Source organism: Elgaria multicarinata, chromosome 8 (assembly GCF_023053635.1).
Source record: "Elgaria multicarinata webbii isolate HBS135686 ecotype San Diego chromosome 8, rElgMul1.1.pri, whole genome shotgun sequence".
NCBI classification, from domain to species: Eukaryota; Metazoa; Chordata; class Lepidosauria; order Squamata; family Anguidae; genus Elgaria; species Elgaria multicarinata.
The window spans coordinates 75,943,418-75,971,280 of NC_086178.1; the positions used below are offsets into that span (position 1 = coordinate 75,943,418).

At 41.2% G+C, this 27,863-nt stretch overlaps 1 protein-coding gene across 1 annotated transcript; it reads right to left on the reverse strand.

Moving 5' to 3' along the window:
- Positions 1-11,392: 11,392 nt before the first annotated feature.
- On the reverse strand, positions 11,393-27,663 carry CLRN3 (clarin 3). Its single transcript, XM_063131597.1, has 3 exons — positions 27,441-27,663; positions 19,108-19,287; positions 11,393-11,673 (listed from the first exon to the last, which is right to left on the reverse strand). Exons 1-3 carry the CDS (start codon positions 27,661-27,663, stop codon positions 11,393-11,395), a joined length of 684 nt encoding a protein of 227 aa, XP_062987667.1.
- Positions 27,664-27,863: the final 200 nt, after the last annotated feature.

Sequence of the window (27,863 nt, forward strand, 5' to 3'; positions counted from 1 at the left end):
GCGGATCTGCAAGTGAAGCGGAGCGGGGGGTCCCTGCACACCCCTAATACATACATGTAGATATATCATACATGGAATAAGATATGTATTATAACAGTGCATTTTTCTTTAAAAGTATACACTTACCTATACAGGAATTTAGAATTCCAATCTTTCATGTTTGCATTTTAATTGTTGGATCTTTTGGTGGGGGTTATTGCTCATTAGCTTTTAGGCAGTATATATTTGGAACCTTATTCTATGTATGATAAATACAGAGAGAGAGAGAGAGAGAGAGAGAGAGAGAGAGAGAGAGAGAGAGAGAGAGAATAAAATGTATCTAAGACATTTGTATGCATATTATTAGTAGTTTGATTATAGCAGTTGTGAGCCCTTTACATTTGTGGACTGAGTCTCTGGGTCCAGGGATGCATTTTTTCATGAGTGGTCACAAAACCACTTCCTTCAAGGTGATGCATTCACTACTCCCCTGATCTATCTGGTCAGTCCCTTGCAGTGAACTCAAAGAAGCCATGGAGGGCAAGGGCTGAGAGGGAGCATGTAGTGGGTTGCACAGATGCAAACATCTTGTCCACATCCTCAGTCTCCAAACACGTAATTACAAGATTTATTATACTGATTCTCGCAGCGAACGTTTGATGGAGGCAGGATCTACACTACTGCTTTAAAGCGCTTTATAACAGTTTTGACAACTGTTGGGGCCCAGGACACACTGCATATACAGTTTTCAAAACATTTTCAAAGTGCTTTAAAGCAGTAGTGTAGATCCCCACCCCCACCCCATGACAATCATCAGTTGGGATTGCGAAATTGACAGACTGAGGCCCAGTTCAAACAAGATGCTGGCTGCATGTACAGTAATTCCTGTTCACATGGATTGGAATCATTTTTAATGGTTCATGCACCCATGCATGAATTTTAAATGAAATAGAAGCCACATCTTAAAAGTATCTGAATTGTCTTTGGTTATGGAAAACTAATGCCATTAGCTGATATACTAACACTTTAACATAACAGTTAAGTATGGTTAATTTAAAAAAATCCTGTTCCCGACTGAGAGAGACTCACTTGGTGCAATCCAAAGTCATAGAAGGTAACAACATATTTACAATGCAACAAAGACAGAATCTGATGCATTGATTTGAGCTTCTCTCTTGGAAACAGAATGCTGGAGTTGATGGGACTTTGGTCCAAGCCACCAGGATTCTTGTTATGTCTTTAGCCTGCATCTGGCCCTAGAAAAGGACAGGCGTGGCTGGGAAAGAGAGTGGATCAGTTTGGGCAGTGTTTCGCCTTTATTTCCATCCAAGGATTTGTGTTATTGTAGGTCATTTCTCTCTCTCTCTGACAACTGATCTGAGCTCCAAAGCAGAGTGTAAGCCAAGTGATGAGAGAAGAGGAGATAGAAAGAGAATGCTCTGACCAATACCTTTCCTCCTTACCTAGTGCTCTCTCTCTCTCTCTCTCTCTCTCTCCCTTTCCTCCCTTAAGCTCCTGAGCAACATAAGCACAGCCCTGCCAATCAGACAAGTGACAGCAGAGGAGGCCTTGGCAGAGGAGAAAAGAAAGCTCTGTCCTAAACCGATCTGCTCTTTAATACAGCCATTTCTGGAATTCAAGCATCTGAATATAAACTGTTTTGGTAATAAACAGACAGGTAGCAATCCCACCGCCACTCCTACACACACACACACACACATCAGTCTTTCTCACTTTATTTCAAGATTATATATTCATTAATTATCATCAGGTACATCTAATTACAATAATTACAATAAATTATCTATCACTATTCCAACTTCCTACTTCTCAATGTGCAAATAAATAATTCTGCCTCAAAAAAGTTGACTATATTCCTTCAGACTATATGTTAACAATGCCTACATTTAATCCAGTACATGACTCCCAAGGTAGGGCCTTTCGTTACTATAAAAGATGTGTTTGTGTGTTTGTAACCGGTGGCAACTCTAATTGTAAGCACTGGTTGCTCTTTAAATAAAGGTATTATTTTACTGTCACATTGTGCTTTTTAAAATCTGCCTGCTGCAGGATTCTTTCCCACATACACATGGCTCACCATTGTATTTTGTATGTCTCTATAGAAAACTATATTATTATTATTATTATTATTATTATTATTATTATTATTTATTACTATTTGGATATCTATGTTGTTGTTGCTTTTGCTGCTGCTGCTGCTGCTGTTGTTTAGTACATTTATATACCATCCCATAGCTGAAGCTCTCTGGGAAGTTTACAAAGGTTAAAAGACAACATTAAAGTCAATATACAAAGTTTAAAAACATAAAAACATAAAAGCAGCTAACATTTAAAACAATTTTTAAACACTCAGCCAGACCAAAGCTAGTTCTGGAGTCAGTTAGAACTCAACATATGCTGTTAAATACCTGGGAGAAAAGAAAAGTCTTGACCTGGTGCTGAAAAGATAACAATGTTGGTGCCATGTTGTTGAAAATGGTGGAGGGGAAAATGGAACGATATTAGAGCTATGTACAAACGACCTTTCAAAATTCTCCACCCGATTTGTAGGCAAAGAAATTTGGGGTAAAGTTTCACTGAATTTCTCCAACAGGAGGAGAAATTCTTGAACAGTTTACTCACAGGTAAGGCTCACCATTGGTGTGGATATAGCACAGCTTATTTTTCTTTTCCTAAGTTTTTTTGGGGGGCTGGATGGGGGGGGGGAGGGCATGTTGCACTGCCAGTGCAAGTTGAAACATCAGCAGTGCCAATGCAAGTAGCAACATCCTTCCGAGGCCGTTGCGCGCCGCATGTAAACAGAGGGGGGATCTTGCGATAAAAACATTGCAAGATCTTCATCCCTCTGTTGTGCAATAACAAGTAGGTCTAGCTAAGGCCTGGGTTTAGGGCGGGGTGTCCAAGTTCTCTTAGGTGGACAAGAGACTGTCCCACATGTACAGCAAGGCTTTTGGTTTTACTTTTTAGCATCACAGTCTTTGGTTCCTACAATATCCAAAAGACAGCTAGCTACGCTGACTTGTGCACTACAAATGCCACAGATTGATTTCACCTTTTAAATTAACTTGACCCTTGCCTGTTCAGGAAGGCTGAACATATGCCATCCTGTGTGATTATGAGTAATGTCCTACTGTAGCAAATACATGTTTATAAACTGCTGTGCTCGGCATTCTCTGTTATGTTGCTCCTCTTTTCTGCCCTTGGGAGGACGTTTGCAAAGCGCTAGCAGCAGCGTTTGGTTTCCTTTATCCTACCATTTCTAAGTGATGCCTGACGTTTCCTGGTCCCATAAGGTGGTGCATATGTCATGTAATCTCAAAGAGGGTGTGCTTGAGAATATCTGAATGCTTGGACAAGGGTTCAGTCAGTCTCCCTGAAGAATTTTGAGGGTGATGAGCATGGGGTGGGGAACGATATGCTTACAGGATAAGGCCAAAAACTATATTAGTGTAAAATATGTACTGTACTTTGGAAAATGAAGGTAGAACTTTGCTACAAAAGTTGTATTAGGTGTGATATATTGTAATACGTGTACTTGCACCTCTAAGAGCAATGGTAAGCCTTTAGGGTGACCAAATAAAAAGGAGGACGGGGCTCCTGTATCTTTAACAGTTGTATAAGAAAAAGGAATTTCAGCAGGTGTCATGCATGCAGCACCTGGTGAAATTCCCTCTTTATCACAACAGTTAAAGCTGCAGGAGCCCTGCCCTCTTTTGTATCTGAATTTGATCAGGATCGTGCTGCTGATTGAATGGGGAAGGCCTAATTTCCCCCCTCTTTGTGTTGATTTCCCAGTCTTAATGTTTCTTCAGTGCTGCTATTTTCCTTGTGGGGGAAAACACATAGGTATAAATTTTCTTGCAAATAAGAAAAGCTTCTCTAGAAACAGAAAATCTCAGAGATGTTGGAGCCAGTTATGATTTCCAACCTCTGTGGCGGTAAAGATGGGCACCGAAATGGATGAGAACAAAAGACAAGATGCAGTTTAGACTGTGCTTTGGAAAGGGCCCCAATTCAGCTCTGTGCTGTGTTTGAAACAGAACATTGCTTTGGAAAATCCAAAGGTTTGTATGCTTTCCAATTAAAGTTATTGGGGGAAATAGCTATAATGTTTTTGCTTTTTGATAAACTTGTATTAAATCTGCATACATTCTAGCCCTTTCTAAGTGGATGGAATTGACAATTTCCAGAAAATAGGTGCAGGGTCTTTTTGTGCAAGGCAAGCCTTTAAAGTTGGGGGAGGGTGTCAACAAATGAATCACTTATCCCATGCCTTTTTGTGAGTGATTCATATGAAATATATCTATCTATCTATCTATCTATCTATCTATCTATCTATCTATCTATCTATCTATCTTAGAGATGCCCCTGGAGAAGTAAACTGCAAGATTTCAGAATAATAGGTACAGTTCAGTTGTACAAGGAAGTCTCTCAAGCAGGAGTTGTCAACTTTGGGAGGTCTGGGGGGCATTTTTGTGCTACCCCCAGGAGGTAGCAGGGATCACATTAGGGTACATGTCATACCCCAGGCTGCATATTGTTCTTCCCTGCTTTAAAATTTCATTGGGGGAGGGCATAAGGGACTTGTTTCCCCTCCTCCCTGTGGTTTTTGGGCCCTTTATTGAGAAAACATATGAAACTGTACACTGTAGAAATGGTGCACGTTGTCCAGCTCAAGGGGAGCAGTATAAAATGGATTCCCTCCTCCCCTGTTACACATACAGTATTGGAGTCCTGCTCGATACAAGAACAAAACCCTACATGCAGGTAGAAAGCGGGTGTCCTCTTCCAGGGAACCTTCCAAGGATCACACGCCAGAGATGGGTGTTGCTAAAACTAAAGTGGGCAAGGGAATGGGTACAGGTATCTCCTAGGGAGTGCTGGGTCTCAAGCCATTCCTGGAAGCCCATTGCTTCTACCACAGAAATAGAGGGACTGTCTTCATGGTACCTAGTTGGCGCTGCCTTTCCCCCAAACCCCATGTTTTTACTTACCAGGATGGCATTGGATAGTCTCAATGCAAAGGGGCACAGGGTTTCCGGTGGTCATCTGGGTACACCCCAGGCCCTCTTCCTGGTGGAAGGTGACCAGTCACCAATCACCTGGATCAGCCCCGGAGCAAAGTCAGACATAAGAAGAGCGGTGCTGTCCTCGCTCCCACTAAAAAAAGTTGGGGACTTTCCCAAACTTACAAAATGCAGTTTCACAGGAAAGCCCTGCAGTGGCTGCAAATCTGTGGCTGCATCATATAACGGATGCAGCACAGATTCGCCGCCACCGTGGGGCTTTCCCCGCATGTAGACAGCCCCCAGAGTCACAAAATGCGGTCCGAACACAGGAGCAGCCTTTGGTAAGTTCCTTTTACATCCCTCTCCAAAGCACTATGAGTGGAAATAAAAAAGGAGAGTTCTGGTAAAGTTATTTACTGATTGGAAGCTAGAGCTCTCAGTCACAAAAACTACACCCCCTCCTTCCAAACCCCCTCCTGGGAGTTTTCGTTTTATTTGGAGCTTGTGAGGGGGGAAATGTATCAATTTCTGCATGCAAGCTGTCTGCATTTCTGTATCTTTCCAAATTTCTCTTGCAGCTTCAGATACAGACTGATTATATTTCGGAGGCCACCCCCTTGCTTATGACAAGCCCTGTGTGAGGAGGTTGCCCCAGCTCCCGGCAGGATAAGCAGGGACAAAAGGTTGCTTGGAACAAACACCAAATCACCACCCCTTATGTCAAACTCAGCCTGAGCCAGGTGACTCTCAGACCTTGCTGGACACCCCTAGGGCTTAAGAAATAAGGGCCCAAGCCGGTACCTTCTAGTAGCAATAACCAAGAGGGAAACGCTGGACTTAGTATCAAGGCTTAATTGGAATAAAACACACACGTTCAATTATGATCGGTGGTAAGTTTATTTACAAAAGGGAAAGGGAAAATGGGAATAAAAGGCATACAAGAACCAGAGTAATGTTTGGAAACAATGCTTCAAAGCAGAAAACAACAAAGCTTGCATAAACCTGCCTATAAGCACCTAAGCACATGTCTTCAAATTGGGCAGGACCAAACGGACATATGTGGAGTCCAAAGCAAAGGCAGAAACAAAAACAGAGGCAAACAAAACCAAACGAGGACAAAGGGAAGCAATAGCCCCTCTTGCTTTATACTCAAAAGCCTTTGACAAATGTGAGGTGAGCCTTTTAGCCAATCACCAGCTGGCTGAATAATATTTTTGTGGGGAGGGCGTACAGAGTTCTTACAGAAGCCCAGCTGTAAGAACAACAAAAAGGGGAGAATGGATTCCTGGATGCCTGAATATCCCCAAATTGTCCAATTTGGTTCTGGATTCAGGATTCATCTGAAGCAAATCCACATCTCTTCATGTCAGCTGGCACCAAGATGGATGGATGAAGTTTCACTGCCAAGGGCTGAAGGCTTTACACATTTAGCTTTTGGCACATGGTCACTAACCCAGATTCAGCAGAGTTTGTGGTGATAAACCAAAAGCCAGTCTTATCCCATTCCAGTGAAATCACACAACCAACTTGCTATGGACCACCACAATTGGAAGTCAGAACAGGCTGACTGAAAATCATGGATGCCATGACTGAAACAGACGTGCAAATTGGCCTTTGTCGGGGGGGAAAGGGCATTCATAGATCAGCTCGTTGGTTCAATTTGTCACTAATGCTCTTCAAAGCTGGTACTCAGACCAGAGTGAAAGCAGAATTAAATGCTAGAGAACTAGGGATAGTTTTTGAAGTTTCTACCACATGCTGAAAAGACAAAGTTTAGAACTATAAAATAAAATTAAAACTGAAAGTGCCTTGCCTCTTCTGCAGGTCAAGTAATTGCAGTGGAAATGTCCAAGGAGCCCACTGCTGTGTGCCTCATCCTTCCACATATGTGCCTATAGCCTTGCTATATATCAATGTCAGAAGGGTCAAATGCAGCAGCTGAGTTCTCATTCCTTTCTCATTCCTTTCAAGCATTCTTTCTTCTATGAAGTTGGAAAATGCAAAGAAAATGGTATGCAAAGATCAAGCAGTGGTCCCCAAACAACCACCCTGATCAGCTTATATGAACCAACCAAGAAAAGTTCCAAATGACAGGCTGAATAAACCCATTGAGAGATGCGTATAGCTTATATACAGCTTAAAGACTATGTTTGCCACTGCAGATGTTTAAGCTGAAGTATTCAGACATTTTGCACCCACAAGCTAATCTGGCACACAGCCAAGCATTTGCCAGTTCTGCTTGAGCAGCAGACATTTTCACAGTGAGCTTGAGCGAGCAATTGCCACTGTTTTGCTGAGCCAACATCCATCATGCAATGTGATTAAATCTACAATCAGACGTTGGTGGAGAAACAGAGCATTTGTATTATCAGAGAACCCATGTCTTGGGCTTTGAAAATAAGTGGCTCAGCGGGGCTCCAGCAATTGCACAGTAGCAAGAGACAGTTATCAGTAGTGGACAAACCTCAGGAGATTTCCCATTTTCATAGAGTAATCACCTTGAGCTCAGAGCTCTTATCTGAATCTCCGTTTTGCAAATTATCAGCTTGGGGCTCTCCGTCAGATGAACATGCTTGATGCTGTCTACACAGATCCATTGATATGAGGAACATACAGGGAAACCTGATGATTTCTGAAGAGAAGCATTATGTGCAGGGCAGCCTGCAGTTAGTGGTTGCCATCATAATAACGTCTTATGTCCGATGGCCTGTAGTCTTTGAAGTGGGCCACAAATTACTAGACAGCTCCATGGAGAGGTGCTCAGAATCCATAGGTTGGCCACTTATGCATTGCCAAAAAAGAGGAAAGGCAACACTTAAAAAGAGGACACCCATTTGCATTACATTTCCATGAGCTCATGACATATACAGCTCCCATAGTAGGAATGTTTACTATGCATTTCACCATAGTAGAAAAGACTAACCAGGTGACCTGGGTATCTGTGCAGGCTGCTGTCCAGGTGCTGAGTGTTGATGGGTAACTTGAAGACTCCTGAGCTCTCCCTTCGATTGGTTCTAGATCTTTAAACTGGCATTGAAATGGAATACACAATCCAGAATGTCCGTTTTGATTTGATTGTTGTTGTGTCACTACTATGTATATTTGGCTTGCATTATCATTTATTTGTTATCACTATTGAGATTTTGATTGTATATTCATACCTGTAATCTTGACCGTTTACTGTTGTCTGTAAATTGGACTATGGTTGAGAGTTGTTACATTCACTGATTAATGTGTAAACACACAATATTGAACAACAATTTTTGGGTACTCCTTGTTAATGTCCATATAGGAAATTGAACCATATTTCTTAGATCCTCTTTCTTACCTTCTCTATGTGAGGGCGACTCCTTTTTCTTCTTGCTCTGTAAAGTAGGACACTTGGCCACCCTAAGCATCCAACGTTTATGAAGCAGAGGCACTTGGGTGGGGGAGATATTTTTCTGGTTCACAATTACATTAGATATCTCTCTCCAGCCCCCTAATTATAACAACACTCTGCAAACACATGTGTTTGCTATTTCTACCATGATTTTTTGGCTCTGTAATTGCTAATTGCTCCATGATCTGGAAATGGCTAAGCTGTATGCTGTCTGTGTTTGCACAACCTGTTTTTGCCCCAGGATCAGTACTGCTGGCAATACTTTCTGGGCTCTGTATGTTCTGGCTGGGACAGGATTCAGTTCCTGGCCATGTGACAGTCCTTCTGAACTCTGGATAGGGTTGTGTGGGAAATTTTCTGTCTTGCAATTGTTAATATTATTTATTTATTTATTTATTATTTTACAAATTTACTCAGTTTGTACCTCCCTGATCCAAGTGTGGACACCAATGCAAGTTAAGGTCAGAAATCCATACATTTTTGAGCATGCAATGAGTTTTGCAAAACAACACACAATGACTTTGATAAAATGCACACATCTGAAATATGTGTGAAGAAAAAAACCCACACATTTCAAAAACGTGCACAAACACACTTTAGTCAATGGGTGCATACATTCAAAAATCTGTACTTTAAGAAAAATGTGTAGAAATTAATACTTTTTAAAATCAGACAATTTTGGTGAGACTCAGATGGACAGACCCATCCATTCCTGGCTCTGGGACTCAGTAGGTTCACTTGTACATCCTGAATGCAGCTCTGTAACTGATAGGTATGCTGTAGGCCAGGAGTCCTCAACATGGTGTCCACAGGCACCAATGTACTCTCAAACACTTTTCTTGGTGCTTGCCAAGGTACCCTAGCTCTCCCACTATATATATATATATATATATATATATATATATATATATATGTGTGTGTGTGTGTGTGTGTGTGTGTGTGTGTGTGTGTGTGTGTGTGCATATTCTCTTATAGCAGTGGGAATTGCTACAAAATAGATTTCTGTTATTTGTTACTGAAAACTGTGGGTTCAAAGAAACTTAATGTGTTGGGGTTCAGTTTCCACCCCTGCATTGTACTCAGTCTTTTGGGCAGGTTATTTGCCTTTTGCCATGTGTCCCATGGCAGCCATTTTGTGGTGGTGCCCAGGACAATTTTTCAAGTTGCCAAATGTTCCCATGGCCCCAAAAGGTTGCCTAACCCTGCTGTAGGCCTTCAGAATGGCCAATATATGAATTTTGAAAGCAGCGTCTGCAACTGAAGGAAGTTGCAGATGGAAGGAAAAAGAGATGGCTAAGGAAGGTATGAATAGGTTAGAGCAGTGTTTCCCCTACCCACCTTCTTGTCTGCTGTCACTTGGCTTCCTCAGGACTTGTGCTCCACTTGGGAATATAGATCTGTGGTCGGAGAGAGAGATATGAACCAAACCAGTACAAGCCCTGTGTTACAGGTGAGTCTAGTTACACCAAAGGTAGGTAGAGGAAAGGTGAAAACATTCCCCAAACCAATTGCTCCATGCCCTTGCCATGTCTGGATCTCCTCCAGAGCAGATTAAGGACATAAGAAGAGCCATGCTAGATCAGGCCAAAGACCGATTCCAGCATTCTGTTCACAGCAGTAGCCAGCCAAATGCTTTTGGGGGTTTACAGGCATGGCATGAAGATAATAGACATCCACCATGGTTTGTGTCCTGTTTCTGGACACAGTGGTTCCTTTTAGCTGTTGTAGCCATTTAGATTTATCCTCTATAGCAGGGATGCTGGACTAGATGGACCCTTGGTCTGATCCAGCATGGCTCTTCTTATGTTCAAGCGCTTATCGTCTGTAAGTAAACTTTAGAAGAAGCATTTCAACTTTTTAGAATGAGGAAAAAAAATCATATCAGCGAGGACACCACTAAATAATCAGTGGGCTGCTCAAGGAAAAGGGATGTGTGGCCAATAAAATAAGATGTAGCCATCCAGAGAATCCTAGGGGCCTGGATTGAGTCCCCAGGAGAGCTGGATTGGGGCCCTGGTCCTGAGGTTCTGCTCCCCTGCTCTATGGATATGTCAAACCCTTTTCAAAGGTCACCCCTACCTACACGTCACATGCAAAACTCATATAAAGAAATTCTGATGGTCCCTTTTATTCACTTCAGGATGGGCGGTTTTTCAAGAGCCAAGTAGTGGGTTGAGTTGGATGGGAGAGTTGGATTGCTTAACCCTTGCCCTGCTGGCCACATTCCCATTACAGCACCTTCTCCTCCCCGAGCCTTTTCCTCCCAACAGGGTTTTGTTTCATTTTTAAAGGCTGACATCCAGGGAAACCTGGATCCATAGGTAGCCATGCTATTCACAGTGCAGTGAACTTTGGGATGATACAGAATCTGACCTCGGACTGGCTGTTTAAGCTGGCAGTCTGTAGTGTGGCTTTGAGTCAGAAGTTGTGCAGATCTGGGTGGAACCCTGAGAGAATTACATTTATAGAAGGCAGCAGAAATAAATGATCAACTGCAATAGCTGCAATAAATAGCTACCAAAAGAGCAAGTATGAGTTTCCATTATCTGACCTGATTACACTGTTGTCCTATATTATTCATTTAGGTCAAGGTTGGGGAAGCTGTAGTCCTCCAGACATTGTTGGGCTGTTTCTACACCTGCCTTCCCCCCCCCCCGGATCATCCCAGGATCATCCCTGTGCATCCAAATGACACACAGGGGATCCTAGGAGCAGGCAGGGATGATCCCTCCATTTGCCTGGGATAATCCTTAGGTGTAGAAAGGGCCTTGGATTCCATCTTCCAAAATCCATGACAATAGGCCATGATCCCTGGAGCTGATGAGGGTTAAATTCCAACAACAGCTGGAGACTCACAAATTCCCCACTCCTTGATTTTAAGTTATAGCTGTATAGAGAATTATTCACACTTGAGCCATACAAATGGCAACTGGCCTTCTATACATGATGTAACTGATGTTTAGATTGCACGCTTGATCTTGAAATGAAGGAACTGGTCCCACTAAAATAAAATGCCATCTTTTGGTGCATTTTCCATCGGTCTCTCTTGTTCCTTCCTTTTTGAATACTTTGCATGTTGGTAAAAAACAATGATGATAATAGTTGCTACATTGAGAAGGATTATAAGAAGTATGATCCAGTATGAATATGCATAAGCGTTGGACTGTCCAGTTTTCGTCTGGCTTTCTACCCAACTGCAGTGTTGGACAACCAGCTCAAAGGACATTTTATTCACTTCCACATTCACAGCAAACAGGATCAAGGTGAGAAGAGAGCAGATGCCTGAAAAGTAGGAAAAGAAATATTATTTAGATATCATTGGATATTATTTGGGGATAGTGAAAAATACATGAAAATAAACATCCAGTTGATATCTAGAGGGGATCTACACCAAGGAGGATATTGCACTATGAAAGCAGTATATAAAAAGCAGGAGCCACACTACTGCTTTATAGTGCACTGACAATGGTTGGGGCCCATTGACACATGCCATATACCGCTTTCATAGAACTATATCCTGCTTGGTGTAGATTAGGCCCAAGAGAAGTTTTAATAAAATGGTATGCAGATCAGATTGAAAATAAGGGTTTAGATTAAAAGGTAGTATTGGCCTATATCATTAGGATGCATCACATGCAATATGTCTTTTGAAAGGATATTAATGAAAACATTAGGAGGAAGAGCAGTACACCTCTATTGGAGTTATGGTGATTCAACATGAATATTCATTCCAACAGAAATGAGCGTGTAGACTAGAATCCTTGTACATGTCCAAAAGTATTTGAAATAAACCAATGATCTTCATTAGGTTCTTCTCTTCTACACAAAAGGCTACAGCTCAATATGCTTTCTTCTCCCTTTCTTGCTCATTAATAGCACAAGTCCTTCTGAGTCAGTACAGTACAATACTATAAATCTACAGTCCAATTCTAGCTATCTGCAGTACTACTACCACAAGAGAAGGCCTGGGCCATAGCTCAGTGGTAGAGCACATACTTTGCATGTGAAAGGTCACAGGTTCAATCCCTGGCATCTCCAGATAGGTCTGGGGAAGATACCCACCAGAAACTGTGGACAGCTATCCGCTGCCAATCAGTGTAGACAAGATAGACCAATGGTCTGATTCAGTATGAGGCAGCTTCCTCTGTTCCTATAATCTCCTCTCTGGAAATAGCAATGATCAAACAGGTTGCATCTGCACTGCAAGAGCATTATAGCCTTCAATGCAACCAGAAGACTAGTTCAGGTGTGCTGGAGAACAGCTCTTGACTACTTAGGCACTTGCTAAGGTAATAGAAAGGCATACAGACATCTGGAAAGATCTACTTGTATTACAATTTGGAATTAAGGGCATAATGCTATGCGTGCTTAGACAGAAAAAAGCCCCACAATTCCTAGCATTCCAGGGCGACCCATGCTGCCTGGGGAACGCTGAGAGTTAGATGACTTTTTTCTGTCTAGACATGCATAGGATTGCACCCTAAAGTGTTCTTCAACAAGGTCATGTAAACCAGCATAGGCCTCCTGATGCTAGGAACAACAGTTTTGAATTGGGGAATGAAACCCAGCCATAGAAATCTTTCTATATTGGCATCATATCACTTCCAAAAGGAAAGCATTAAGAAGGACAGTAGGGGAAACTCAAATCATCTTTCTACATTGGGTGGGGGCATCCATCTTTTCTTTTCTTGTTTACAGAGTGCAGTCCTCTACTTGAAGAGCTGCCAAAGGACCATCCTCTGATTGGAGATGTCCTCTCTTTGAAAGGCTGTCAGCTCCAATCCAGTTTAAAGATAAAGAACGATGAGAACGGTTGCCTACCAACAGTTAGCATCTGAACAGGAGACTGAACAGGCAGGCCCACACATCATAATCTTCTACATTACACTGAAATCCACTATATTTCTATATCAATTATAAGAACCATTCCTATATTTGTTTATTCATTTATAAATTAGCATATGCAAATTTTATGTTAATATATATCCTCATTTACCCTCTTTTTTAGTGATGCATTTCCTCTTTTTTTGGTTTTTCATAAGTGGCCACTATATTCTACAGAAAAGAATCTAGTCCTTATGTATTTTATAATATGATTCCACCACCCTTGAATAAATTATTTTATTCCAAAGCTTACTGTTAGAAAAAGCAGGAGTCTCTAGAGACATATTCAGTGTAAGAACGGGAGTTATTTCAGTAGCAGGATCAGAAGGATAGAAAAGTACATCAAAAGAAACCAGATGTAAGCCTAATAAGGGAATGAAGGGTTATATCCCAAGGGAAATGTTTGATGGAGTTCGTCTTAAAAGTCTAACATATCACAACTTTCTGATATATCTGGGGGGGAAACCCCTGCACCGCCTTCCTGCCTTCGTGTATTGCCAGTTTTTTCACTCAGCAAAATTATGCCCTATTTTTGCAACACCAGTTCTCATGCAATTCTCTTAAAGGCTAAGCAAACCTACTACTACTATTACTATTAATAATACTACAATTACTACTACTACTACTACTACTACTAATAATAATAATAATAATAATAATATCCCAAATGGGTCAATTGACTATGCTTTTAACATGGTAAACCCAACTATCACGTGACAGCAATTTTAAATGGTATAACCGCACACATCAAATATCATAGGGTTTTTTTAAAATCCAAAAGCCACAGTACAGTAAAACCTTTATTAGGATCAATTAAAATGTCACAAAGTAATAATGACAGATTAGCCATTGGTAACCAGATCATAGGACTTCTTTAGATTAGGGGAAATCACGTTTCCTTACTGGAGTTTTGCTTCCTGCTTCTCTTGTGCAGTTGTAATGGACGACATTACGTGGTCGGAGAGGGGCGACCACATGGTCTATAATGGAAAACCTCCCCTCTTCTCACTGCTCATAGCCCTGAATGGGACAGTGTCCTCTGTTTCGTGATTTGTAGTGCAACTTCCCCTGTACATGGTAGGAAATCCTGAGATATTTCAGCAGAATTAGGATATCACAGGGTTTTTGTTATTGTTGTTTTAAACCTGGAATTACTGGGGAAAGGCGCTGGAGATATGCAGGAGGTTAACAAGAATGTCAAAAGGACCTCACAAACTTCTGTGAGTGGCCAATCACAAGCATGCCTTATTTTGCTCATGTGAAGAAACCCATATTATCACTTTTCTGCAAGCACAGAAAGCCAAAACATACATGATATAAGAGCTTCGTACATAGTCATATCTCCTTCCATGGTTTTGTTGGTTTGGGTTTTGTTCATTTTACTTTTAAGCAGCTGATGGGAGCTCTGATTTTGATTGGATCAGCAGTGGTGGATGAGTGGGGTCAACCCTTCCTTCTGTGCCACTTCCATGATCTAGATTGCCTCCCAATGAGGCGCCCGTTTCATGTCTGTGGGGAAAGTAGTAGCTTTGGTTTGAGGGCGGACAATTTAGATCGGTGACATTGTGCAGGAGAAATAAGGATTGCTATAAAGAAGGCAAAACCATAGAAGCAGTATCACCAGTTAAGTTCCTGGGTAAAATTCCTTCCCACCCCTGACAACCAGTGGCTAGTATGGAGTTCACAGCAATTGTTCAAATAAACGATAGATGCATATATAATCAAATGATGAGGCATAGAGCACAAAGGGAGTGGAGGGTTTAGTGGGCTGGAAAAACAGATCTCTTACAAGTGGACCAGGGGGAAGCAGTTCTCCTTCTGGTCTTCCTGTGTTGGGTCTGCTCCCTACTGATTAATTTTCTGTTTGGCTGGGAGGGGAGCAGAGGAACTGACCCCATGTGAGCGAGGCAGCTGCAACCATCATAGTATTGGCTTGCAATGTGTTCCTCCGCCCCTGGATTGCATCTCTTGCCCTGGGAGCCCAAGCTTTCAGAGAGTGATGTTATTCCACTGCATCTAGGGAAGTGGAATGCCTCTCCTGTACTGGGCACACTGGGCAGTCATACATCCACAGAACTGTTTTTGCCATGATCGTGCGAGCATTTTCTTGGTTGTTTATTTGAACAATACCTGCTGACTGTTGTTATTATTTGATATACTCCTGTCTATGTTGTATAATGTGTGGTCCATATCTCTCTGATGTTTGGTGTATTTATGAGGGGCCTTGTCAGTGGTTCCTGCTGTTTCTTCCGGGTATTTGATTTTTTCAGCATCCGGGCTTGGTCTGCTGACGTTTGAAATTACCCTGGTTGTTTGATTTATTTGGCAGTCAGCAAGGATTAGTTGTTTCACTTGTGAGCCTAATTCATTCTTCCCAAGAAATATCCTTCCCAAGCCAAGAGATGGGCTCCTTTTCTTTAGGGTTGTCAGCTGTTGTTGGGTAAGTTATGGTGCTCCTAATACAACTGTCATTTGATGGTGGATCAAGTTCTGCAGTAACTGTTGCATTTATGGCACATTTATGTCCCTTGGGTGTCTTTAAGAGATCTTGCCTTTCCCACCTAGGGCCTTCCACATGTTCAGATAAGGTGGAAACATCTAAACCATGTTGTTCCTTCGCTTAGCAGCTTTTGTAGACCAACACCTTTGGAGGGCACCGAGTTGGGGAAGGGCTGCTCTAAACAAAAAAAGAGAAGTAGGTGGCCCTAAGTTGTTCATCATCAGTTTTCCACAACCCCACAGTCACCTCTGCATATCCTATTCTCCATCCTGTCCTCATGGTTTATCTGCTTTGGGAGAATGAGAATTTCACTGGCACTTTCTGCCTCTTTAGGGAGGATGTGGCATTAAGGCTTGTGAGCCTTAACTCCCAATTTCTCTGCTTTTTGGTGCTTGGTTGAAAACTGTAGAGCCTTAACATTGCGTACCATAGGTTTTTTGTTTAATGAATATAGATCTACCTCTGCTAAAAAAATGCCCACCTCCTTCCTCATTTCCCTGATGGAAACCTCTACTGGATGAAAGAGCATTCTGTTAGCAGACTGACACCAACTGAATATAACCCATTACATATTTTATGGTTGTACATTGAAATGAAGCACTCATAAGGAACAATATGGAATCCTCTTTCATGTTGCTAGTTTATTTACAACCTCCACCATTCATTAATCCAACAAATAAAATACATATCTTGCTTAAATTTTAATAGTGATAAAGCTGATGTGTCTTTGTATGAATGATGCTGGTTTCACTTGTATTACTTCCGAGTGGAATGGATTAAAAGACAGAGTCCATTTAAGAAATATTGGCTGCAATCCAAAGGAGCTGTTGAGATTTAAAAGCTTCTTGAATCTGCAGCTGTTGGAGCAGCTATTGTAAAAAAAGAATGAAAACAACCACAACCCCTGACTATGCACTCAGTTTCCACTTGAGTATGTGTACATAACTCATTTGGACTGTTGCTATTTTCTGTCCAAATGTCAAATTAATAGCCCTTCTCTCTCTTCAATAGCCTTATATTTTGAAACCCTCACATACAGACCAAGCAATAAGAAGATCATGATCTGCGGTTACAATTCTATACACAATTTATTTAGAACAATGATTTTCAAACGGTGTTTCTAGGAACTCAAGGGTCCCTACATGAAAAGGTTGTTGGCAACATCAGACACCCTTCCCTGAACAATGAGTTATGCATCTTTACTGAGCTTCCTCTACAACACACAGCTACAGAGGCAGGATGGCTACTTACGAACTGCTAAAAAAAAAGATATGTACCACCAAAAAAAGAAGACAACAAATGGCAGATATTTGCACAGAAATTTGCGTAAGCCAATGTATATATATATATATGTGCATATTTAGAATGAATTATTATCTAAAAAGAAATACAGTATAGCTCACTGTGACAAAATCACAATGCTTGCCATGTTGCATCTGTATTAATGTATATATGTGTATGCTGCATTAATTAGAACCCAGGTAAGTTAGGATGAATTGTACAGCAGAGAGTAAGAGGTAGGAGAGGCTTTTGTGAGGAAACTGAGGCTGTTTCTACACCAGCCCCCAAATCTGGGCTGGTCACGGCCAAGTCCCTGTGCATCCAAATGATGCACAGGGTCTCTCAGGGGCAAGGGGGGATGAGCATGGGTTTTCCCAGGGATAAATAATCCCTGGGGGGGGGAAAAGTTTCTTCCCATGGTTTCGGGATCATTCCCAAGACCGCAGGATGGGTGGGCACCCATCCCGTCTTCTTCCCTCCTCCCCGTGAGTAGTGGGGATCAGTAGAGGGAAGGAGCTAGGTTGGGAGGAATCGGGGGGAGAGCAGGGTCGGGGCTTTTTTCTTTTTTCAACTTACCTTGAGCCAGAGCGCGAGGGCGGTCTGGCTCATAAAAAAGAATGGCGGCCACAACTTGTGCTTCCATTTGGACACATGGGATGATCCCGGAAGAAGGTAAGTCCGGGATCGCCCTTCCCTCCCTCCCTCTACACCCATATGGTGTAGAAAGGGCCTGAGTGTATAAAAGGAAGGAGCAGGTAGGAGATAGGAATGGTTCACATGACATGCTAAGTCATGGTTCACATGACAAGCTAAGCCATAATGTTTAGCTCAAAACGCTTGACCGTCGTGACTTAGCGTGTCATTTGAACAGAGTCATTGCCTACCTGTGACATTTAGATAGGCAATGGAAATTAGTGATATCTCACTTCAAGCTAGAGGTGGATCTATTCACAAGATGGTGGAAGAACAGGCAAAACTGCTGCATCTATGTCTATGTTATAGGGAATGTGTAGGCCATTGGTCCATCTACCCAATATTATCAATATTGACTGGAAGTGGCTCTCTAAGGAGTTTCTCCAACCCTACCTGGAGATGCTGGGGGTTGAACCTGGGGCCTTCTGCATGCAAAGCATGTGCTCTACCATTGCAACTTTAAACCACTTTCCTGGCTGATGGAGACAGAACTGTCCAATGTAGATAATTATGGCATGTTTCCTTTCACCTTCTACAGCTTACTAGGCACTAGAACTACATCATGGCTGCTGAGAAAACCATATATGCTTGCCTGTGACAGGCACAATTTCTGAGTTTGGGAGATACTTCAGTGTGTATATTGGTGGTGGTGGTGAGAAGGAGGTGACATTTATCAAGGTCCAGAGGAATACCTTCTAACATGAATTGAAACTTTGATGGTTTGCTTCTTTGAAGAAACTGTTGTAGTAGTCATTCCAAGTTTGTGAAAGGTATTTCTCCTATAGATAATATTTATAGTTTTACTTATAATTTTAAGTACTTTTGAGTGTCAATACATTTCCAAAATTATTTTTAGACCAGTTTTACATTATTGACTGCAGGTTGTTTTGAACTTGTTTCTGGTATAGATTGGCTCCTTATCTATAAAGACTGGGGAGGTTTGTTCTAAGATGGAGGTTGGTTCCCGATGAAGATTTGGATAGTGATTGGCGATCTTTCGGCTGTTCACTAAGTTTGGTCTGCACTGAATTTTGTGGACTTTCAGATCTATTGGTTATTTGGCAGTGAATCAATTTAACCAGGGGTTTTCATATGGCCATTTTGTGACATTGTCATAGATGTAAACATTTTTTCAAACCATCCTGTCCATCAGGTCATTGTATATGACACTAGTCAATTATTCTGATATTTCACCTTATATAAATAAATCATTCCACTGGTTGTTGCCTATGCCTTTTCTCATTTTTGAGCTGTTTAGTATCCAGGATATAATCACGTTGTTGCTGTTGTTGTTGTTGTTGTTGTTGTTGTTGTTGTTGTATTTGAAAATATTCTATACTGTAAAGTATATTACTTACCAGATATGGCATTCCAGGTATAGACCCCAACAGGACCCAAAAATGTTTGATAGGGATTGCTAATAACATTGTAGAATGTAAATCCAGAGCTGAGGAAGGAGCTGAGCAAAATAAGAATGAGCAGAATGATAATCACAGTGTTGAAATTCTTCACTGTTTCATTTCCCATCAAATCTGCAACTGAAAAAAATCAGAGTTACTATCAGAAGACACAGGGGTTAAATACTTCAGAGGAAAATGGCTTTGGGTGAACTGATTTCTATGAGTGGAAATGTAGAAAGCTAAGAAACATTGGGTGTGAAAACCACTGCTAAAAATCATTAGGCATATTTGACTTAGCGCTGTACCCAAAAAAATTCAGTTCTCCCATTTTTGGCGTTTCATGGAGAGAGGGTGGGGAAACAAAAACTCTGATGAAAAAGGCTGGGGAGGTGAGTATTTTGAGTAACTTTCTCTTTGGGGAAGGATTTCCACTTGCTGTTTTAAGTGTAGGTGGTGGCTGAAGATCTTCTTTCTGTTTCTTGTTTTTACTTTAAAACCCCATCCCACCCTCTGCACTTGAAGCTTCGCCAGTCCAACAGGTCTTTCTGAACTCTCCTATAGGCATTCATCAAGGGCTCCGAGGCTGCAGAAGCTCTGCAAAGCAGGAACAAATCATCTTTTAGAGCTTCCATGCAGTAACATATAGCAAGCAAGACAAGAGTTTTTTCTAAAGCTCCAAAAGTCCCATGTGTTCTTGTTTGCAACAGTACATGATTCTTTGCAAAGCTTCTGCAACCCTGGAATTTTTCCTGAATGCCTATAGGAGAGGGTGAGATTATGAGCATGTCTAGATGAGGGCTTATCCTGGGGGATCACCCGGAGATCATCCCTGTGCGTCCACATGATGCACAGGGGGTCCTGTGGGCAGGGAGCGATGATCCCTCCCTTTCCCCAGGATAAGTGGAACGGCTTTAATCCCAACTTTTCCCACGGTCTCAGGATCGTCCCGAGACCGTGAGACCTGTCGGCAGCCATCCTGGTTCCTTTCCAGCTTCTCACAAGCAAATGCGAGGAGCAGGGAACTGGGCATAGGGCACCGAACTCCTAAGGAGCTCCGTGCCCATTGGGGGGGGAGGGGATTTTTTTTAAAAAAGCTTACCTTTTGGATAGAGTGCTTGAGCGCTCATTTTTTATTTTAAAAATATCCAAAATGCAGAGCACAATGTCCTCTTCCTCCCGGGACATCGCACGCCACGTGTGTACTGAGGGGGAGGGTCTCGCGATCACCATATCACGAGATCCTCCCGCCTCTGCCAGTAGGTCTGCCCATGCCCAATTTGGGCTCATGGGAGTTCAAGAAGTCCTGCTGGGCTGGAGAAGCCTTTCTGTAAAGAGCCTCATGCTTGGGGCATTTTCTAATCATCATCATCATCATCATCCTTCAGCCACCTCCCAAACTTAAAAAGGTATGTGAAAACCCTTTCCCCCTCCCCAAGGAGAAAATTCTTTTAAATTCTCCCCCTCCAGTGAAAGAGGCAGAAACGAATACTTTTTTTTTTGGTATGGAGAGAGAAAAAACCCTTAAAAATAGGAGACAGGATTTCACACAGCACTAATTTGATTCTCTAACAGGCTTCTCCAACCTGGTGCCTTCCATATGTTTTGGAATTCAAGTCCCATCAGCCCCAGTCTCACCAATGGTCTGGACTCCTGGGAGTTGTTGTCCAAATGAGTTGGGGAGCATCAGGTTGTAGAAGGCTGCTCTAGAGAGACTGTCCTTATCTAGAGTGCTGTTGCACTCATTTGTGAACAGAATACTGGACTAGATAGGCCTTTGGTCTGATTTTCTTATCTATAAAAACAGCCTGGGATTCAGTCATGTTGACAGGCAGATATCCTCAAACATTTAGCTCATTCAATCTTTTCTTGGTCCTTCAGTATGATGATGTTGATGCAGTCATCGTCATCAATTTGTAGTTTATCCCTGACATATGGATGCTTACAGTTCAATCCTATACACATCTACTCAGAACTAAGCCTCATTGAGTTCAATGGGACTCTCTGGTAAGTGGATATAGGATTGCATTCCATTAGATATGAAGAAGTTTAATGACTCACCAAGCATAAAGACAACGTATCAGAACTAAGCTTTATATTTCAGGTATAGTCCTTTTAAGGCTATTTAAGTAAAAGTCCAGTATTTGTTTTAAGCTGCTGTATTTATATTGTATTGAGATTGATTTTAGAAATATATCTGTTATAATGTGTTTTATTATAACTTTTTCTCTATAAGCTATGGCCCTAAAAGGTGGCCTTAATATACTTATATATGATAGATGATACTAATACAATGATTTCCTAGTTATGGGCACAGTCCAAACAAATGTAAGGAATTTTAAGTCACATTGATTAAGCATGTGCTTAACTTTTTCCATTGAAATAAATGGATTTACAAAGTGCTGAACGTTACCTGGATCATGCCTTATATGCAGAAGATCAAAACTTAAATTTCAATATACCACCATTACACTATATATATATATATATATATATATATATATATATATCAGCCTAATCCATGTGATGTATAATGCAACAAATCGCTCAGTATCATAATCCCTGATGTTGCAGATAATAGACATTTATTGTTGCTTCCATTAGTGTTGTGATCTGATGCAATTCTGATTCAATTTTTTTCTGGCAGGTTACTAGAAGTCTAATAAGTGAAGAACCCACAAGAATATGGAAGCATCAATGGAAATGCAATTGTATACACACATCCCTAAATTACATTATTTTATAATAATCCAGTAATGTAAACAAACAAAATTACAAATTTTAATCAAGAACCAGTGATTCATTAAGACATGTTTGAAGGAGACCAATGGGTATCCAATACACTCCATTTTGAATAATCTTTCTGCAATTGATCTGCTAGGTTGCCAACTCACAAGGGAAACTCCCCCAACATGCACAGACATCAGATCAAGAAGTGCATATAATTTCCTGAGCCCTCATGAACACAGTAATCTTTTTTTAAAAAATGAAGGTCTTGCACAAGTGCTCAGGAGAGTAAGGTTACTGTCCACTATTTAGCCCAACATACCAATATCTTCCTCTTGTTAATGTCCTTGTCAATTTCATCCTCCACTTCCTTGCTTGCCTTGCTAGTGAACACTATTTTTAAAGGCTGCTTTGCATACTACCAAAGTAATTACAAACAAAAAACTTTTTCTCCTGCAGCCTCCCCACCTCCCCTTTATGCTTGTTGCTTTCTTCCACTGATCTGTCTTATTAGCTGTCAGTTATACATATGGGTTGCAGAGCAGTGAGGGGGATCTGTAAAGATACACATATTTCAAGGCAGAGATGGGAGTAAGGAGGATCAGTAAAGACATGCAAATTTCAAGGCAGAGCAGTAAAGTGTAGGAGGAAAGTACATAAATTTCATAGCAAGGGATTTTTGAATGTGCGCACTTTCGTGGGACTGGGGAAAATTGAGAATGCATTCAGGAGAGTGTCCTTTCTTCTCAATTTTTAGAAGCATGGGGTAGACCCATTAACAAGAGATGAGGGAAGAGGGTGACGGCACAAGCAAGGTTGTGAAGACTGGCAGGTATTTTTTTTACCATACTTGTGGCAGTGCACATGTAACATGTGCAAACAGATGTCTGTGTGACAAAATATATGTTGATCAGACCGAAGGACCACTCAAGAAATGCATGAACAAACATGTCAGCAATGTACACAATAAAAGGTCTGGTGCTTCCCTAGTATAGCATTATCTACAGGAAAACCATTCAGTTGAAGAAATAATTTTCTGGGTGATTGAAAAGTTACGTAAATCGGATTCAAAACTTCTCCTTAGAAGAGATATAACCTGGATTTTGCAGTTAGATTGTCTTGTTCCAAAGGAAGACCTAGAATAGTTCCCGTTATTGTAAGTGCAGAAAGAATCCAATTAGTCTACTCAGAAGTAGAGGAAGCTAATGTAACAAGAAGAAATCTCTCCTGTAACAAAATAGTATTGCCTAGAGTGACCACATGAAAAGGAGGACAGGGCTCCCGTAGCCTTAACAGTTGTGTAGAAGGGAATTTCAGCAGGTGCCACTTGTATGCATGCAGCACCGGGGGGGTGGGGTGGATTCCCTCTTCATCACAACAGTTAAAGCTGCAAGAGCTCTGCCTTCTTTTGTATCTGGTCAAGAGTGCAGGGCTCCTGCAGTTTAATTGTTGTGATGAAGAGGGAATTTCCCTCGGTGCTGCATGCATACAAATGGCACCTGCTGAAATTCCCTTTTCTACACAACTGTTAAGGATACAGGAGCCCTGTCCTCCTTTTCATGTGGTCACTCTAGTATTAATTTCACCTGCAGCCAATTTATGATTATAAAACTAGGGTGGGTCCTCCCTGCTTTTTGAGCCTTTTACAACAGAGGAAGCATTAGTATGTGTCTGTGTCACATTTGGGGAAAGACAATTGGGTGATGGAGAATGTCCGGAGGGCCATACGTTCTCCATCCCTGATATAAATCATTAATGGCAGCCTTTTAAGGGTCTGCTACTTTGATTGAGCTTCATTTGCTTTGCACTGCTAACATCCAAAGGGGAAAGCAGAGGATCAAATTTACTGTTTAGCAGAGTAGCACTCACAATACATTTGAGGATAATATCAGAGGTCCTTGTTTGTGTGTGAGAGAGGCTACTAATTTATTGACCTTTTACTATACAAGGAAATTGCTCTTGCCAGCAAATTCCTTCCAGCTCAAGAATTGCTGTGGCTGTATGATGGCACCTGTCTAATTCACACCACAGAGTTTTGCAGCATATTCTACTTTCATGCTGAAGCTGCTCCATCATCAGCAGGTGTTCTCTATTCTCAGAAATTCTACATGAGAAATCACTGTCCAGGGCAAAACACTGGGTTGTAGTGCATAGCAAAAGGAGTTTTGCAACTTTCATAGTATGTAAAAATATTATAAAATAATGGGACATAAGAACTGATATGCTGGATCAGACTGTTCCATCTAGTCCAGTGAACTGTTTCCAATAGTGTCAGCCAGATGCTTCTATGTACTCCCAAGCAGGAGATGAATATAACGAACTCCCCCTGGTGCTTGTTCTTATCTTCTTATATTAGCAGGTATACTGCCTTTGAGCATGGAAGTTCCATTTAACTGACTTGGCAAATACCCATGAACAGACCTATGAAGCAGTATCATTGCTATTTTGTCAAAGGGTATACCAGCCTTCCAAAAGCTGGTACCTCCAGATGTGTCAGAATGCAATTCCCAGAATCCCCCAGGCAGCAAAGCAGAGCTGGCTGGGGGTTCTGGGAATGGTAGTCCAATGCATCTGGAGAGTGCCATGCTGCAGAAGGTTGGTTTATACCATTTCTTAAATTACGATATTTCCCTCCCCACCCCTACCCCCAACAAAACAGCTATTTGTGTCGATCTACCTATTTTGATATTGCAAGTTTTGGAATATCCGGTATTGGGGTGGGGGGGAAGCAGTTCTTGGATAAAGGAATCCAAACTTTAGAAAAGCAAACATTGGGTCTTTAAAATGGATTTATGTGGGAAGCTAAAATATACTGTCACATCAATGCAAAATAGCATTTCCTCAACATGAGATGAAATTTATGAACACGCAGATTATTATACATGCCTTAAAGAGGGCTCAATGAGAGGTCCTACTTAATATTAAGACACATTTTTGATAGGTGATATAATGAGAAACCCATTATAAATGGGAGCACCATGTAGTGGAAAGTCAGGATACCAATTTAATTAATAACTAATAACTAAATAAAACATAAAAGCAAGCCATTGTGATTCAGGCATATTTTGCATCTTTGTTGGGCAATGTACTGTATAGAAATAAAATGGTGGCTGGATGAATGGCTGAAAAGGTGGCTGAGGGTTCCCCCCCCCCCTGCTTTTTTTTTTTTTCAAATCATTAAACTTATTGAAACTTCTGAACCTGCTCTAAGAGCCATGAGGCACTCTGCATGCAACCCCTCCAGCACTTCCTGGAATGTGATGTTCTAACCCTCCTTTTGGTATACCTTTGGTATGATCTGCTGCCTGCAGCTATGTGGTGGTTGTTAAATGTGAAGGGGGTGTTTCTGGAGACTTAGGCCTTAGCTAGACCTAAGGTTTATTATTATTTATTTTTATTTTTATTTATTACATTTTTATACCACCCAATAGCTGAAGCTCTCTAGGCGGTTCACAAAAATTAAAACCATAATAAAACAACCAACAGTCTAAAAACACCAAGCACAACCATGATAAAACCACACAGCAAAAATTGATATAAGATTAAAATACAGAGTTAGAACAGTAAAATTTAAATTTAAGTTAAAATTAAGTGTTAAAATACTGAGAGAATAAAAAGGTCTTCAGCTGGCGACGACAGGAGTACAGTGTAGGCGCCAGGTGGACCTCTCTGGGGAGCTCATTCCACAGCCGGGGTGCCACAGCAGAGAAAAATTGATTTTATTGCCTGAAACTGGAATTGTGGCTTATGCAAGTGGCTTCAGCACAAAAAAGGAATTAATTAAGGCCTTAGCTAGACCTAAGGTTTATCCCGGGATCGTCCTGGGGTCATCCCTGCCTGCTCCCAGGATATCCTGTGTGTCTTTTACATGAACAGGGATGACCCCAGGACGATCCCGGGATAAACCTTAGGTCTAGCTAAGGCCTTAATTCATTTTTTGTGCTGAAGCCACTTGCATAAGCCACAATTCCAGTTTCAGGCAGTAAAATCAAATTCTGTGTAAAATAATAATATTTCAAAAGAAGCTCTTTCTGTCCTTTCCCTTCCTCTTCAAACTTTCATTGCAAGCAAGCACCCAGCAGTGGACATGTAAGAGAAGAAATTTAGGGATAGGGGGGGAAAAAACCAGTGAGCAGACTGTGGAAGAAAAGGTGGTAGTGCACTTTATCATTTTCTATAATTTAGAAGGCTGCTGCCTTCATGCTACACTCCTATTGGTCTGCTAAGGGAGTGAATCTTAAGGTCTCCTGGGCCAGATCTACACCAAGCAGGATATAGCACTATGAAAGCGGTATTAAAGCAGTATATAAGAGCCAGGAGCCACACTACTGCTTTATAGCAGTATTGAAGTGTACTGTCAACTGTTGGGGCCCATTGACACATACCATATACTGCTTTCATAGTGCTATATCTTGTTTGGTGTAGATCTGGCCCTAGTCAGCAGAAGGTTACTGAGATCAAAGGGAAGAGGTAGGCTGGTCTTAAGGCCAATGATGTCACTGGTGGTAGCTCAAAAAGATCTGGGGCACACGCCCTAGTGTGCCTATCTACATCAGTGCCCAAGCCAAGGACACCCCCTGGTGTGCAGGAAGCAAAGGCAGAAACTTTTATTTGACAGTGGGATTTATGAGCCCTATATATGTGAGGATTGCATCCAAAAGAAGAAATTTTGATGGCAATTTGATGGCATTTTGATGGCAATCTTGAAACAATTCTGAATCTGATTATATTCTAGCTAGTTTCCTCCCACAAAGTCATCTAGTTATGTGAACAACAGAACTCAGGAAAAATGAATGAATGCTAACATTATATTTTAGTCTAAGGGAAATTAGAGAAACTTCTATTTGTAGATCCCAATGAAATGTGCATTTATCATTGCCTCAGATGTGCCCATGATGAAATTACAAAAATGCATATTACATATAATGTAACCCCCAAAATTAGATGGCTAATTATTATTATCTCTTTTCTCGCTTGTGGCAATTTTTCTAGACAGATATGACAGGCTTTGCCAGATTATGCCTACTTTTACTGGCTCAGGTATTTTCTGACAATTAAGCACGTTTTAAGTATGACTGCTTTCTGGATGTTGGTATGGATGTATTCTGGTAGGCCCAGTATCTGAAGGTTTTCTGTATAGTTTTTTGAAGTGATGCCAGTGACTGATATGACTAACAGGATAATTGTGGCAGTTCTTTAACTTCCATGGTCAGTGGTGTATATTTTTCTCTCTTCTCTTCCTTTTCTACAATGTTTTTGTTATTAGGTTTTGCTATATCAATGAGGTACATTAGTAATAGTAGTTTTTGTGCACCTGGACTAACGGTTTTTTAAATAAATGTTAAAGGTTTTCTTCTAAAACATTTGTGTTTTATTTTTATTTTATTGCTCGTTGCCTCCTGCTGATACTCTTTCATAAAAGTAACATAAAAGTCTTTCATAAAAGTAACAAGTGTATAAACAAATTAAAGTCATGCCCTTGCAGTTCATAATACCTAAACAGAAAGACTATAGTAAACCAAACTACTCCCAACAATAGCTATACATCCACTGCAGTTGTCAATTACCTTGGAAAGAACCTTCTGGTGCATTAAGGTCCGCCATAATTGAGCAAACGCCTTCAAACAGTCCATATGTAATTGTTGTCATCCCAGTTGAATTGTTGCCAGTGTAGTAAATTTTACTTGAGACCCAGTTTTTGGTTGCAAGAACAAAGCAAACTATCACAAAGGAGCAGACACTGGTGAAAAAAGCAGAAGCAAACATCATGGATTTTCGCTTGGATGGCATTTTGTTAGACAGAAAAGTGGTTTCCTGAAATGAAGTAAGTCCCCCCCACTCTCGATTCTTCAGATCTTTTAATGAGAAATTCAGGAATCAGAGACTTAACTTCTGCTGCTGGAGAATGGGGTTCTGTTGCTGGTATCTGTGTTGGCAGAAACATATGCCCATAAACTTTGGACTAACAGCAAGGGTAATAAAGATGTAAA